Raw genomic sequence first — 16,655 nt, forward strand, 5'->3', positions numbered from 1 at the left:
ATTTTTTGGTCCTAAGTTGTAATTGTATGGGAGGCTGTGGAGAGGCTGAGAAAAGTCTTAGGGTTGGGGAGACAACACTCTAATTTTAAAATGATACATTTTACTAAAGAATTCCAATCACAGAGACTTAGAAATGAAAAGTAACCTCACAGTTAAAAGTAAAGTTAAGTCATAGCATTCCATCAAAGATAGTATTTCAGGAGTTTTTTATTCACAAAATGCTTACTTGCCAAGTTTTATACATTTTGCTTTCTAAACAAAGGACGGGTTCAACATCTACTAATTTTGCATCTTTTTGTCTGTGTTTCCCAGCTCAGCAGCGCAAAAATGATTATATAATCACCGGAGGTGGATTTTTGAGGTGCAAGAATATCATTCATGTAATTGGTGGAAATGATGTCAAGAGTTCAGTTTCCTCTGTTTTGCAGGAGTGTGAAAAAAAAAATTACTCATCCATTTGCCTCCCAGCCATTGGGACAGGTTCGTAGCCTCTGGCTGTCAAGGCTAAATCCCAAGCCATCTACTTTCCCTTTCATTTGGAGCTAAGTGTGAATGTGGTCAGTGCTGAGTCTGACCCAGGGCAGCAACCATTAAGCTAGGAGTGGACAGCTTCCTCCCCATAAGGCAACTCCCAAGGGAATGACAAAGCCTGTGGATAGTTTGAGTAAAAGAGGAACAAAATGCAGGAGACTGAAGAGAGTGTTAGAATGTTAGAGAGACAGAAAGAAGGGAAGGGAAAGTAAGGAGGGGAAGAGAAGGGAGAGAATGGAAAGGCCATCCCTCATTCTCTTTCCTCAGTTACTTTCCCTTTTTCCATTCCCTACATATTCTCCATTATGCAGTCCTTAGCTTCCTCCTCTTTCCCCTCTCCATGGAGAATATTAGTACAACAACTTCCACCTCACTCTAGCTGATTCCCAGAGGAATATTTCCAGGCTTCAGCTCAACAGTCAGCTGTGTCACTTGGCCTCAGGGCATTTCTGTGTAGAAGCTTCTCAGTCACCAGAACCTAGTGGGTCAGAAACTCAACTCTCCACTTTCCTCTTTTCAGCCTACTTGCTTCTTTGATTTTCTTCTTTTCCTAAAACTAGGTAATGATAGCATGATTTTTCATATATAAGGATGGCGCTCTGGATTTATCATTAGTTAGGTGTTTTTTTTTTTTTTTAATTATACTTTAAGTTCTGGGGTACATGTGCAGAATGTGCAGTTTTGTTACACAGGTGTTCTTTGAGCTCTTTAGGAATTCTTGCTTGGTCTCCTTCAGAGAGCTGGTCAGGGGAGGCATACATTCTTAGGCTTGAAGTGAACGGAGCTGTCTTGTTCCAGTGTGAGAATAGTGAGCATCGGATCTGTCATTCTGTTGCTCGGGAATCTAAGTTTGAATCTCTTATGCTGGCATTCTAGGCTTTCCAAAAGGTTATCCTCAATAAACTTAACCATCCTTGTCAATTTCTGGGCCTTCTTCTAACCCTCTGACCCATATCTGTAATTCTGTACCATTTCTTATAATGTTCTGAGATGGAATTCTATATCTATTTTACAACTTTTTTATTTCTAAAAGTATAATTTTTGATCCCTTTGTTTTCATTCTCCTTAGAGTATCATCTATTCCTAGCAGATTAGCCAACATTTCTCCTATCTCTATCAGTCATCTGTCTGTCTGTCTATCTATCTATCTATCTATCTATCTATCTCTCTCTCTCTCTCTCTCTATCATCTCTCTACTTACTTATCTTTTATGGACACCCACCAATGACTCCTCAGTCTCTGTCTCCATCTGTTTTTTTCTCTGAGCTCTAGTCTTGGGTTTCCACCTTCAGTTGATTTGGGCCAAGAAAGCAGGCAGCTTAGGGGTGCCGCAGACCTTCCCAAAGGAGTGCCTGGTAGAGTCAAAAGAAGAAACAAAGAAAGAAGGTAGTTTTTGTTTTGTATAAATATGTACACATTTGAGCATTTCTGGGCTACTGCAATCCTGTTGTTTCTTCCACTGACCTGGCTGCATTGCTGGTCAGCACAAATAAATCAGGGTTAGTGGGTTATCCTTGCATGTGCTCTTTACTTATCTTTATCACCACCTGAGCTGGTCCTGAGACTGATAGATGTAGAAGCTTTCTCTTTAAGTGGTGTGTATGAGTTGAATTAAGACTGTAATCAAGACAGCCTCTGGCAGTTAAAGGAGCTTCCTCTCTGTTCCTTAAAGACACCTGCATAAGAGGAGAGACTAGGTGGTCAGCAATACCTGTGATCACCTCAAGCTCAGTGCAGACTCCAAACTCCCATTCCTTGTCATCTCCCCAAACCTGCCCTTCCTCTTATATCCCCAATCATGTGAAAAACATCACTTTCCATCTAGAGTCCTTGACTCTACCCTCTTCATCACTCCGATCTTCATTAGCTTAGGAATTATTTGATTGAATATTTACTGAGTGCCTGCATCTGCAAGGCACCATGTTTAGGCTCTGGAGATAGAAAGATAACTAAGAAAAGGATCCAGTTCACAAGGAGCACCGAGCCCAGTGTGAGAGACAGGTATGCAAACAAACAACTGCAATGCAACGTGAACCATGATATAGTGAAGGTATGTGTATGGCAAAAGACAGAAAGGGAAAGGTCAAGGACAAACCCAGCTGGTCCCTAGGTATTCCTGACTTTACTTCCAAAATAGCTCCTCAATCCCTACTCTTCATTCTGGCCTCCTCTTTTTGTTCAGCTCTTGTCTTTTGACTAAGCTTTTATTACAGCCTCCTAACTAGACCTGGGCTCCCCACTCCATGCTTCCTCCATACCCCTCCAGACTTATCTTCCTCAAAACTAGGTCTGTTCTGCATACATGCCAGGCTGAACATATACCCATTACATAGTTCTATCTGGCATAGCCTTTCCCTCAATTTTCCATATTTCACCAATTGATCGCCTGTTCATCCCCACATATCACATCATCTGTGTTCTGATAAGTGCCTAGTGAGTATCTAGCCAGTGATAGGACATAACAGATGTTTCTTGAAAGTGAATGAGTGTAACTGAATGTGTCCATATAAACTCTTCAAAATACCATGAGAAAATTACAGCTTTGCAAAAGAGAATTTCCCTCTTTCTCTGATCATCTGATTTAAAAAGATTTAAACAACCCCTCTTGGTTAATTTTATGTGGGGTTGTCTACATTCCCACAATTGTCAGCATAGCCAAGTCAAAGAAGCCTACTCTTTTTCTGCAATAGTGGTGGGTACCATCAACAACAATTAGCCAGGTGGGCTCTTAGTCTGTCACATCAGCTTGGCCAAGGAACTTTTACATTGCCCATCATGTGACTTTGCCAGCTGTTATTCACATGGGACTGTTCCCACAGCTGGGAAGAGACTTTTCATGATCTTACCTAGGCTGTCGCTTTCATGGCTTGAGAAGGAGGATATGGAGTATGCTGAAAACAGGAAACGCTCTGCTCCAGGTGGCTACCTTGAATCCTGTTGGTCAGCTAAAATCTCACTGAGTGTGGAGGGAAAGGCTTCTTGGAGGCTTATAGATAACTTGTATCTGAAAAATTATAGATTATAACAAATAGCCTATAGCACTGGGTGTCTTACAAAATGTTGCTTAGTTCAAATTAGGTTCCCAGAGATATCTGGGAGAATAAGGATACATACATAAAATCAAGTGATGACTGATCCAAAAAAAGATTTTCATCTTTAAAAAGTATTTTATGTCAACATATATTAGCATCTGCTTTTTACGAAATTTCAAGGACACTAGTGAGCTAAGAAGAAAAGCTACTTGTGCTCTGTAATAGGAGAGGAGGAACACAAAGAGCTGGGATCAGTTGAATAGAGTAGATATGATTGTCAGACACCAAAAGTCAGATTTCTGGGTCCTTTGTTCACTGCTAGGCTGTGGGCTTCCTGACATCCTGGAACAAAAACGCTTCATTGCATCTAAGACTTCAAAAGTGTTTGCTGACGCTTTGTTAGAAAATTCCACAATGATGCAAGAATTGAGGAGTGGGCATTTATTCTCTGAGCATTGGAAACCCTAATTTATTCCTCAGCCTTCCACTTGGGGCTTTTTTGTCCTTCAGCAATTTTATTATTTGCTTTTCCAGGAAGTGCCAAACAAGACCCAGATAAGGTTGCTGAAGCCATAATTGATGCCATTGAAGACTTTGTCCAGAAAGGATCAGCCCAGTCTGTGAAAAAAGTTAAAGTTGTTATCTTTCTGCCTCAAGTACTGGATGTGTTTTATGCCAACATGAAGAAAAGAGAAGGGACTCAGGTTTCTTCCCAACAGTCTGTGATGTCTAAACTTGCATGTGAGTTGTTTGTTTTTATGAAATGCACGTTTATAACGTTGATGTCACATGGGAAATACCTAATCTTCCTTTTCTTTTTAGCATTTTTGGGCTTTTCAAAGCAATCTCCCAAAAAAAAGAATAATTTGGTTTTGGAAAAGAAAACAGAATCAGCAACTTTTCGGGTGTGTGGTGAAAATGTCACGTGTGTGGAACACGCTATCTCCTGGCTACAAGACCTGATTGAAAAAGAACAGTGTCCTTACACCAGTGAAGATGAGTGCATCAAATACTTTGATGAAAAGGAGTATCAGGAGTTGAATGAGCTGCAGAAGAAGTTAAATATTAACATTTCCCTGGACCATAAGAGACCTTTGATTAAGGTTTTGGGAATTAGCAGAGATGTGATGCAGGCTAGAGATGAAATTGAGGCAATGATCAAGAGAGTTCGATTGGCCAAAGAACAGGAATCCCGGGCAGATTGTATCAGTGAGTTTATAGAATGGCAGTATAATGACAATAACACTTTTCATCGTTTTAACAAAATGACCAATCTGAAATTAGAGGATGCAAGGAGAGAAAAGAAAAAAACAATTGATGTCAAAATTAATCATCGGCACTACACAGTGAACTTGAACACATACACTGCCACAGATGCAAAGGGCCACAGTTTATCTGTTCAGCGCCTCACGAAATCCAAAGGTGAGTTAAACATTCATACTTGTCATCCACTATTTCACATCTACTTTGGGCATAACACTATTTTGTACATACGTCAGAATTTCAAATAGGAAAAAATTCACGTAACACTAATGAAATAAACTAGAAAATGTGGCCTCTGCGCTTAAAGAGCTTACGTTATGGCCAGGAAAACCCAGAATGGATGTACCCAAAAGCCTGAAGATGACTATCTTCTTGGTAACAATAGTCAAATCTCACCTTTGTTCTCATCTCTACAGTTTATAAGCTTCCCAGAGCCAGTTGTGCTGAGAAGGTAACAGCTGCATCAATTAGGGGAAGGAAAACCATAGGCTTAAAGGAAAAGTGATGGCCCAAGGTTTTCTAGAACAAAAGGGCAAAGGGAAAAACAGAAAGGAAAGCCTGGTCAGAGGGTGTGCCCTCTCTGTGTCTGACTGATAATCCAGGGAGGATCGGGAGCCTGTAGGAATTTCTCCCAGTAGTCACCTCTGCTGAGAGCAAAAGGTTCCTTGACATACATGTCAGGAAGCAGGCTTCAGATTCTCTGACTAGACCTACTCTCCAAGAAGGGAAGGCCTGTCTTGTGTAGGCAGCCCTTCCTACCTTCAAACCAGATTAAGTCCCCTTTGAAAACAAGTAAATTGGCTTCCATTACACTATATTTATCTCTTGTGAGATCAGTGTGAACAGATTCCTGAAACTCTGAGCAACCCTGGGGAAATGATAAATCACATATAGTATTCTGCTTAGCAGAGGAGAAGACAGAGCTGTCACCATAGCCTGTCACATAGCAAAATCTGCCACCTAACTGCCTCTTAAAGATGCTATGAAGAATAATGAAAAAATAGATGTAGAGTGCCTGTGGTGGTGATGGTGAGGAGTTCTGGCAAAAATCCATGCATAAACAAAACAGCAACTACTTAGAACACTGTAGGGAAATAATTTATTGTTAAATTGTGACTACTAGAGATTGAAAAGAAAACACAGATGAGTTATACTGCACCAACAGTTCTCAAATCGTAGTATGATCCAAACTTAGGAGGCAGACATACAGGCTCTGCCCCTCACAGATACTGATTCAGTTGATCTGTGGCTTTCCTTTTTTTTGTTTAACAAGCATTCCAGTTGGTTCTGATGTAGGTTGTCTGTTGTTCATGCTTTGAAAAGCGTTCTCCTAGAAAGATAAGGAACTTTTTGAATGCTTAGAATTGGGAGATAGTAAAACAAGAACACAGATACTAAATTTTCCAGAGTGTACCAGGGATGTATGAGGGCATCCTCAAATGTCTCCTTTGCAGTTGACATCCCTGCACACTGGAGTGATATGAAGCAGCAGAATTTGTGTGTGGTGGAGCTGCTACCTGGTGATCCTGAGTACAACACGGTGGCAAGCAAGTTTAATCAGACCTGCTCACACTTCAGAATAGAGAAGGTAAGCCTTCTGCTAGAATGTAGTTTCTGGATGGTGGAAATAAGTTCTGTCATGGTCCTATATAAAATCCATTTTCATTCACTTCCTATCACATTTTTTTAAACCCAGAATTAGAATTTGTATGGTAATTAGTAGATTCTAGATTCTACTCATGTGACCATAATTACTGAGGCATTAAGATTCTTGTGTCAGTGATTACAATATTTGATTGTAATATGAGAGAACACTAAAGACATGTATTTACTTTGTGAAGCAAGCTAATACAAATTCAAAGATATGGCTTTAAAATTGGATTTGATAGCTAGCAAATTCCACAGAGAGCCATGCAGAGGCTCCTCAGATCAGGACCATGTTACTCTGCCCCATTATTCGCAGATCAACAGTGTTTCCTTGATAAAGCCAGCAGCCCTTTTCTCGTTTATCACAATTATTTTGGGCAGGTGAGTGTGATGATTCATGCCTGTAGTCCCAGCTATCGGGAGGCTGAGGTGGAAGGATTGCAGGAGCCCAGGAGTTTGAGGCCAGTCTGGGTAACATAGCGAGATCCTGCTCTCAAATAAAAACAACCAATTATTTTGGCATCTTCTTCCATTTTTAAACATTATTGATATTGCTCTTTGAAATTATATTTTCCTTGACTTCTCTAGCAAAATTATTATGATTCTTTTTTTTTCCTTGACTAATTTTCTTTTCATTTTTGCAGGCACTCTGTTTCTCTTCCAAACCCCTAATTCTAGCTTTATTCACGCCACTTATGCTTAAAGGGTTTTTTGTCTCTGTACCTCACCAGGGAATATATTTACCCTTCTTGGATTCAACTATTAGTTCAATGTCGATAGCTCCCAAATCAACATTACCAACCTGGGTCTTTGACTCAAGTTCTAGAACATACTCCCAGTGGCCTAAAAAAATCTCCACTTGAGGCCGGGCGCAGTGGCTCACGCCTGTAATCCCAGCACTTTGGGAGGCCGAGGCGGGTGGATCACGAGGTCAGGGGTTCAAGACCATCCTGGTGAAGATGGTGAAACCCCGTCTCTACTAAAACTACAAAAATTAGCCAGGCATGTTGGCAGGTGCCTATAATCCCACCTACTTGGGAGGCTGAGGCAGGATAATTGCTTGAACATGGGTGGCAGAGATTACAGTGAGCTGAGATCATGCCACTGCACTCCAGCCTGGTCCACAAAGAGTGAGACTCCGTCTCAAAAAAAAAAAAAAAAAAATCTCCACTTGAATATCTAACTGCAAAATCAACTTCTCTAAAATCTAATGCATCATATGTAAGTAATTCTCTTTCCCTTTCCTTCCTCATTTCTGTTTTTGGTTCTACCACTTTCTGAGTAAAGCCAGAGATCTTTGATCCACCATAACAAGTCTGCCAGTAAGACCTGCATTTTCTTTCTTTGCAAATTTTTCTTACTCTCTATTCGAACTGCCAACACTGTTTATTCATGTTGTTAAGTACACAATAACTTAAAAAGATTCACAGTGCCCTACAAAGATATAAACTATACCTTCAGATAAAATAAATATACAAAGAAAAATGGTTAAAGAGAAAAGAATGGCAGGGAAAATAAGATAATACAGACAAAATGCTAGTTCTCAAAAATATACAACATGAGGTTACCAATTTGTCCCTGAGCTTCCTAGTAGACAAAGCAAGAAGTAAACATTCAGATACAAGACTCATAATGTCCATAAATCAAAAAGCAAACCATTTGATAAGGAGGCTCACAGCTCCTCACAATACTGAGACTGACTCCTAAGAGATTTCTCTTGTGGATCAAGTACTAGAAAATATCCTCAACATCATCCTCACAATAAATTCAACATCAACTTTTATACCACTGTTTTTTTTTAATGTAAAACTGGTTGAACAAAACCGATGCCTGATTGAATGAAAACAATTCTATGAGGCACCAAGACAATATGATTCAAGTATGCAGCTCTATGATGGTCTATTTCTGAGATAACAAGTAAGTCTCACTCCAAGTACCAATTACTACTAACTGGTAGTGGCTGATTGGCATATTGTGATGAGATGCTAAGTTTAGATTGAGCAGGAATGAATGTTCTGGTTGACTAGCAATATCTACAGTGGGCCCTGTGGATGCCTGCTGTGTATTGGCAGACCCTGGCCAGAGAATTGATTTCAACACTTTTTTGCAGTGAAACCTTTTTTTTCAATAAAATCATGTGAAATCCCAGTGTATGAACCAGATAAAAGCAGAGGTGTGGGTAGTACTTAAGGAGCCTCCATGGAGGTCCCTAGAATTCTGAAAATAACATAAAAAATGGGTGGTCTGTCATCCTCTATGACTATTATGTCTTATGATTAAGGTTTTTAATATCCATAAGCCTTCCACTTAGATTCAACAATTTTGCCACTTTTGCTTTCTCTCCCTGTTGTTTTTGCTGAAGCATTTGAAGGTAAGTTGCAGACATCATGATACTCCTATTTTAGCAAGTATCTCCCAATTAAAGACATCGTCCTAAATTGTGGCAATGCCATTATCCCAATTAAAAACTTAACATTAATTCAGTAATATCCAATATACAGTTCATATTCTCTTTTTTTTTTCCCCCCGAGACGGAGTCTTGCTCTTTCACCCAGGCTGGAGTGCAGTGGCGCGATCTCGGCTTACTGCAACCTCCGCCTACCTGTTGCAAGCGATTCTCCTGCCTCAGCCTCCCAAGTAGCTGAGATTGCAGGTGCCCACCACCACAGCCGGCTAATTTTTTTTTGTATTTTTAGTAGAGATGGGGTTTCACCATGTTGGCCAGGCTGGTCTCGAACTCCTGACCTCACGTGATCCCCCCACCTCAGCCTCCCGAAGTGTTGGGATTACAGGTGTGAGCCACCACATCTGGCCACAGTCCATATTCTAATTTTTCCAGTTGTTCAAAAAAATCTCTTGTAACTCCCCCTCCCCAACCCCAGTCTGACTTCACACACTGTTTGGACATTATGTCTCCTTTGTGTCTTCTAATATAGAATAGTTCTCTTGCATTTAAAAAATTATTTTTCATGACACGAATTTTTTAGAGTTTAAGCCAATTGTATTGTAGAATGTATCACATTCTGGATCTGTCATGCCTTGATTTTTGTGGGAGAATCTGTGCCAGTTTTACAGATTCTAGACTTATCTGATTCTTGATAATATCATTTATTTCTCTATCCTCTTTATTTCTGGTAAGCTGAGTTAGGTTGAAAGGTTTGAGTAAATTCAGATAAATATTTTTTGCAAGAATACTTCATAGGTGATACATCACATCAGGAACCTCAGATGGTAAGGGCATCCCACTATTAATGATGCTAAGTTTGATCACTAGTTAAGTTGGTGACCACCATTTCTCTTCACTGGAATCAGTAGATTATCTGTGGGATGATACTTCGTCAGCATACGAGTATCCTGTTCCCCAACAACCTTGTACTGATTGATTTTCACTTCCATTGATGATCCTTGCCTGAATCCATCATTACACTGGAGATTGCAGGATGTTGATTTTCTAATTCTGTCGTTCCCTCTGTATATGTTATTTGGCATTTTTTTGAAGAATAAATGTTCTTTTTTCTTGATTTTGAAAAAAATCAGTATGTTATATTTAATTACAGTGATTATTCTGTTAGATGTACAAATTATCCTCCATTTGGCTGGCAGGAAGTTGGCTCCCGTGTCTTTTAATGACCCCATTAATCTTTGAGCATTTCTTTACTTTTTGCCATGAGATTTGTCTTGCTCATCCTGTACTTTCCTTGTCTCATGCCTGGAATCAGACATTTTTCTAAGAAGCCATGTTACCTTTTAGTGAGGAATGGTAGTGAGAAACCAAGAGTCGTGTGTTGCGTGTGTTCACTGCTATTGAGGTGTTGCTGCTTCCAGGGTCTTTGCGGCTAGAGCTAAGAAAATCATGAACTCGTATTTATGTTTTCTTTTTTTTTTTGAGGCAAAGTTTTGCTCTGTCATTCCAGCTGGAGTGCAGCGGCGTGATCATAGCTTACTGTAGCTTCCAACTCCTGGGCTCAAGCAATCCTCCCCACTCAGACTCTAGAGTAGCTGGGGCTACAGGCACATGCCACCACACCTATTTTTTTTTTTTTTTTTTTTTGGTAGAGATGGAGTCTGTGTTATCCAGGCTGGTTTCAAACTTTTGACTTCAAAAGTGCTGGGATCCACCCACCTCTGTCTCTCAGAGTGCTGGGATTACAAGTGTGAGCCATGGCACCCAGCCATATTCATGTTTTCAATTAAAATTTAATGTTGAAAAATTTTTTCTTAATATCTTAATATTTTATGTCATTTTGTGTACAATAGAAATTTTGGCTTTTAATAATAATACATTCTTACTTGTTTCATCCTGTAGAATACATACAATTGTTTCAAAATTATCATACCAAAATTATTATTAGCAATATTAAAATAGCTATGCCAGCTTTCTTTTGGTTATTGTTAGCATGTTATGGTATATCTTTTCCCACTCTTTTTCTTTTAATCTTATAATAACTGTACATTTAAGATGTGTCTCTTGATAGCAACATATACTTGAGTTTTGCTTTTCATCATCCAGCCTGACAATCTTTTATCTTTTAACTGGAGTACTTAATCTTACTTACTGTACTTACTGATATGTTTGGGTTTAAATTTACCATATTAATCTCTGTTTTCTATTTATCATATCTATTCTTTGTTCTTTTTTATCTTTTCCTGGTTTCTTTTGCATTATTTCTATTTCATTTTCACTCCCATTATGTTGTTAGTTATACATTCTAGTTCTTTCATTGCTTACCCTAGAGATTATAACATGCATCCTTGACTTATTGAACTGTAATGTAAATTAGTATATTCATCATTCCCCAGACAATGCAAAGACCTTTGAATACTTTAAGCCTTATTTATCTCTCTTCTGCTTTTTGTGTTGCTTTTAACATGCATTTTAATTCTATTTATACTTGAAACCTGATGAAACATTTTTAATTTGTTTATATTTATTTATATGTACCAACATATTTACCATTTATTTCCAGTGTCCTTCAATTCTTCCTATATTTCCATGCTTCCATCTGGGATAATTTTTCATCTAGATTTAGTATTTCTTCCAATGCAGATCTGGTAGTGATGAATTCTCTCAGTTTTTATTTATCTGAAAATGTCTATTTCTCTTTCATTCTTTGAAGGATATTTTTGCTGGGCATAGAATTTGGGATGGCAATTATTTTCTTTCAGCACTTTGAAGAAATTATTGTCTTCTGATTTTACTGTTTCACCATACTTCCCTTCTCTCTGCAATCTTAGCTTATCAAATCCTTGATGCCTTCAAATAGACTTTTCTCCCTCTCTAGCTCTTCTAGTAGTTGTTGGTGAGAGGTTGGTCTGATAAAAGTAATCTACCCTGGCTAGACATCTGCTGCTAATAATAAACCTACTAAATAAAGTTTAAGATTTATTTGCATTTTTTTTACCTTAGAATTTATCCCATGAGAAATATAGAATCAGGTTACTATATTCAAAAATTACTTGACATAATTATTTTTTAAAATTTTAAAGGGTAAGAAAGAACCTCTTTAAATTTAAGAATTAAGAGACTAAGAAATTGAGAATTATTTCAAAACTCAAAAAATGTTGAAAGCTTTAAAAATGAGTAAGATAGAATGTAAGGTAAATGAAATAAAATGAATGTAGGCATTTTGAAGATTAGAAATTTAGCTGTAGGTAAAGAATACAAAGGAAAAATAATTTTAAAATCATAAACCAGATCAACAAAATATATGTTAATGCCGAGACTTTGAATTAGAGTGTGAATTGTATCTCAATTAAAAAGAGAAAACCCAAAACTGGAAAAAAAAAAAAAAAAAAAAAAAAAGAACCAGATGATGGCAGGTAATGGTGTTAAGCCTGAGAGTTCTCCAAAATGGAAAACATTCTGACAACATGGACAACATGGAACCTTTACCTTGTGCATTTCCATGAGGGACTTTGGCCACCTTTACCCACCCCTCAGTCTTCCCAGGACAACCTTATGAAACTGCTACTACTTGGTGACTAGGGGAGTTTAGAAGTAGAACTGCAACCCAGGACCCAAGCAGTTTCCACCACCGCCCTGGAGGCCACTGCCTAAAGAGTATGGTCAAAGCATGGCCACTTTGGTCTACAACATTCAAGATTCATGTTCCGGTCTTCCAACTGGACCAGAGATTAATTTTCATTAGTTAATTTCATTCTTGCCTAGATACTCTGTTGCTTCTCTTACTGTTAGTACACAACTAGGTCAACCCGTATCCCAGAAGGACTGAGGTGGTGAGAGGCAAAGTGCAAAGTGAGGTGGACAGCAACAGGAGCAGTCATTAGAGTATGTGTAAAAAGCAGAAGTTGCAGAGGCTGGGTCAGCAGAATTCATGTCATGAGTACTTGAAATCCTAAACCTTGTTTGCTCTCATGCAGTACATAAAAGATGTTAAAAATTAAACCAACATTCTTCCCATTGCCTGTTTTTATGAAACACTGGATCTAAAAAGGTTTCTGAATGCAGAAAGCTGCCGTCTGGCATTGGATTTGCTGTTTAGTGTGCTTTTATTTATGAAACATAGTGATCATGTTTCATTTGCTGTATATTGGCAAGTGCCCTTGGAACTGGCAGAATATTTTTCTTTATTAATTTGCAGATTGAGAGGATCCAGAATCCAGATCTCTGGAATAGCTACCAGGCAAAGAAAAAAACTATGGATGCCAAGAATGGCCAGACAATGAATGAGAAGCAACTCTTCCATGGGACAGATGCCAGCTCCGTGCCACACGTCAATCGAAATGGCTTTAACCGCAGCTATGCCGGAAAGAATGGTAAGGAAGCGAGTAATCTGGCTGCTTGGAATGAGGCATCAGCCATGAGAGCCCGAGTTGGCTGGGACAGTGTGGATTAATTGTGGTCCCCCATCATTGGTGGCCATGTTGCAGCCCGAGTTTCAGGGTGGGACTCACTGTATTTCATCCGAAAAGGGACTGACTGGCCCTTCTAGGTAGAAAAATTGATGATTAAAAGTGAAAAGCACACACAAAAAAATTTAAGAGAGGCTTTAGAAAAAACATTATTTAACAGATTGGGCCAACATATCAAATTTTACATTAAATTTGAAATGCTTAAAAATGGTTTTTCTTTTCACAGCTGTGGCATATGGAAAGGGAACCTATTTTGCTGTCAATGCCAATTATTCTGCCAATGATACGTACTCCAGACCAGACGCAAATGGGAGAAAGCATGTGTATTATGTGCGAGTACTCACTGGAATCTATACACACGGAAATCATTCATTAATTGTGCCTCCTTCAAAGAACCCTCAAAATCCTACTGACCTGTATGACACTGTCACAGATAATGTGAACCATCCAAGTTTATTTGTGGTATTTTATGACTACCAAGCATATCCAGAGTACCTTATTACTTTTAGAAAATAACACTTTGGTATCCTTCCCACAAAATTATTATCCATTTGTACATATCTAGTTGTAAAACAAGTTTTAGCTTTTTTTTATTCCTCTTAACAGATTTTTCTAATATCCAGGGATCATTCTTTGTCGCTGAAGTCAGTCTTTCTTCAGCTTCTCTTTCATAATGGAAATGAACTTATCTTGAGAGCAAATAACTTGGAAAATTTAAATGAGATAATGCAGCTGCAACTGTGTGTCCACAAGTATGGACATCAAATCTGTGGGAAAAGAAAAGGTTTGTATTTTCAGGAAGGAGAGAATAACAATCTTATAGACAGAGGGCACAGCTAAGCACAGCTGCCACTGCAGGAGACAGGCCCCATGTCAGGATGCCATAGTGCTGTGGGGAGCACAGTATTACCCAGTGGGTAGGGCTTCTGTCTTCCTTGGGAGCAGGGATGGTATCTTAGTCAATTTTTTTCCCTTGGGATGAGGTCTGTGCCTGATGTACAATGGATACTCCATAAATGTTTGACAAACCAACGAAGAATGAAAAAAAGCCTAGTCAGACTCCCATCCAAAGTAGGAACTATCTCTTTAACATTCTTGACTTACTATCACTTTACCTCAAATTGAACAGATTCCATGACGGAACTTCATTCTTCACAAACTAGCCAGTGACATGTGGGACAGCTCTGGCCAGGGCTCTGGGACTGCAGTGTACTTGCACTCTGCACGGTTCAGGAGCTGTGATGTGGCTGTGGTCTAGGAGAATCCTGCCCCATGGAGTTGCGCAGCACAACCCTGGCTCCAATTGCCAGAAGGCTTTTTTTAATGCTGAACCAAAATGTGCCTTTTTTTTTTTTTTTTTTTTTTTTTTTTTTTTTTTTGAGACGGAGTTTCACTCTTGTTGCCCAGGCTGGAGTGCAATGGTGCGATCTCAGCTCACTGCAGCCACTGCCTCCCAGGTTCAAGTGATTCTCCTGCCTGAGTCTCCCGAGTAGCTGGGATTACAGGCATGCGCTAACACACCCGGCTAATTTTGTATTTTTAGTAGAGACGAGGTTTCTCCATGTTGGACAGGCTGGTCTCGAACTCCCAACCTCAGGTGATCCACCCGCCTCGGCCTCCCAAACTGCTGGGATTACAGGTGTGAGCCACCGTGACCAGCCAGTGTGTCTTCTTATAGTGTCTACTCATTGGTCTTTGTTCTGCCCAGTGATAACAATGGGATAATGCCTGCTACACAGCTTCATTGTGAAACCCTTCCCCTGTGCTAAGATTAAATGAACTCTAAGATTATTAAATAGTATATTTTCCTTGACAGCCTAGCTTTTGATGATTTTAAAGCCTTATGTATAAATAAACCAAAGGAAGTAAGCAGTCATATTGCTAATTTGCTAACTCCTATCTACTGAATGGTGAAGTTTTAAAAATTTCCCCAGGTAAGTTTAAGATTCAAACACCATCTATTGAGCACCTAGATTGTGTGCCAGGTAGTAAAATAGGTGCTTTCACACACATTGTCTCAATTCCTGTAAGGTCAGAATTATCTCTGCATTTGAAACTTGAGGAAACATGCTCAGAGTGCAAGAAGCTTCCTTGGCTGAGATCACCTAGGCAGGAACCCTCAGAGCCGGCAACTGAATCTTGGTCCCTGTGATGTCAAGCCCATTGCTCTCCCACTGCAGAACATGGCCTCTAGATTAATACCACCGATTCAGGAACACCTCCGACAGTCTCGAAATACCCCCATCTTCCCTTGTTTGTTTTTTCCTTCTGGCTTCTTCTATTACAGTCTCTTCATTTGAAGCTCTGTAGGCCAAGGCCAGAGCTGATACTGACATGGAGCCAATGCAGATAGCACATCAGATGCTAGGTCGATGGGAGGATTAAGGGACTTATATCTGCTGGGAACACCTGTACTTGAAGTGGAGGAGGCTAGGGGGCCACAGTTGCTGCTTCATTAACATAGACGTTTTAGATTTTTTTCGCTTGTGGTTTGTTTTTTAAGTGGATTGGCAGACTCCTTGTTGCTTAAGAGTGGCTTTCTAGGCAGGCCACTGGCATCTGAATTCATCATTGACAATAAATGTAAGAAACTGGAATAAAAAAGAGAGACCTGCTGTTATTCGCTTTTGTTCTCCAGTGATTTGATTAACTCAGGGCAAGGCTGAATATCAGGGTGTATCGCACTGAAGAATAATAATCCATTCAGTAATGTTATAGTTATCCTCAATCTAAATATGTCAACTGTCATTTTGCTCCTTTTCAAATAAAATACTTGAAAACTGTCATTTAATGGTAAACATTTTTATCCTAAAGGGCAAATACAGGGGGGCTTAATGATAAACACAGACCACTGCTGATAATAATAATTAAAAAACAACTAAGTATGACAGCATGAAGGGATGCTCAGTGTATTAATATTTGGTTGAAAATTACAGGAAGGGGCACGATACAGCCATAGTTCAGTGAATCTGAAGGGCTTATTGACCCCAGCAAGTAGCCCCGGCTGAAACAAGTCCACTTTGCACCTGTGATAGGTCTTGGTCGTTTACTCTAGGGTCAGAAATTCTCTTTTTTGGTATTTGGATCACCTGAGGTGTTTGCTGAACCTCCAAGCTCTGGCCTCATCCCAAAGGAGTCAGACTCTATAGCACTAGAGTGGTTCCCAGGAATCTGCATTTTGGGCAAGCACCTCAAATAATTCTGATATCTCTAACACCCAGAGCCACATTAAAATGTTCATGGGCCTCAGGCACTTTTGCCATTGTGGGCCCTTTATCGCATAAAAAAATTAAATATAATTTGCAACTG

At 39.4% G+C, this 16,655-nt stretch overlaps 1 protein-coding gene across 2 annotated transcripts in view; it reads left to right on the plus strand.

The window, feature by feature from the left end:
• PARP14 (poly(ADP-ribose) polymerase family member 14) overlaps positions 1 to 16,132 on the plus strand; it is a 51,908-nt gene extending 35,776 nt beyond the window's left edge. Inside the window, exons 12-17 of one of the 2 annotated variants that reach the window (XM_054482084.2) lie at positions 313 to 480; positions 4,098 to 4,304; positions 4,386 to 4,985; positions 6,281 to 6,414; positions 13,076 to 13,250; positions 13,573 to 16,132. In XM_054482084.2, the coding sequence (XP_054338059.1) occupies positions 313 to 480; positions 4,098 to 4,304; positions 4,386 to 4,985; positions 6,281 to 6,414; positions 13,076 to 13,250; positions 13,573 to 13,862 (1,574 nt within the window). In that variant the 3' untranslated portion in view covers positions 13,863 to 16,132. Of the gene's footprint in view, positions 1 to 312; positions 481 to 4,097; positions 4,986 to 6,280; positions 6,415 to 13,075; positions 13,251 to 13,572 lie in introns of both variants that reach the window. The other variant, XM_063661668.1, reaches the window with a different exon arrangement.
• The last annotated feature ends 523 nt before the right edge of the window (positions 16,133 to 16,655 follow it).

Source organism: Pongo pygmaeus, chromosome 2 (genome assembly GCF_028885625.2).
Source record: "Pongo pygmaeus isolate AG05252 chromosome 2, NHGRI_mPonPyg2-v2.0_pri, whole genome shotgun sequence".
In the NCBI taxonomy this organism is placed as follows: domain Eukaryota; kingdom Metazoa; phylum Chordata; class Mammalia; order Primates; family Hominidae; genus Pongo; species Pongo pygmaeus.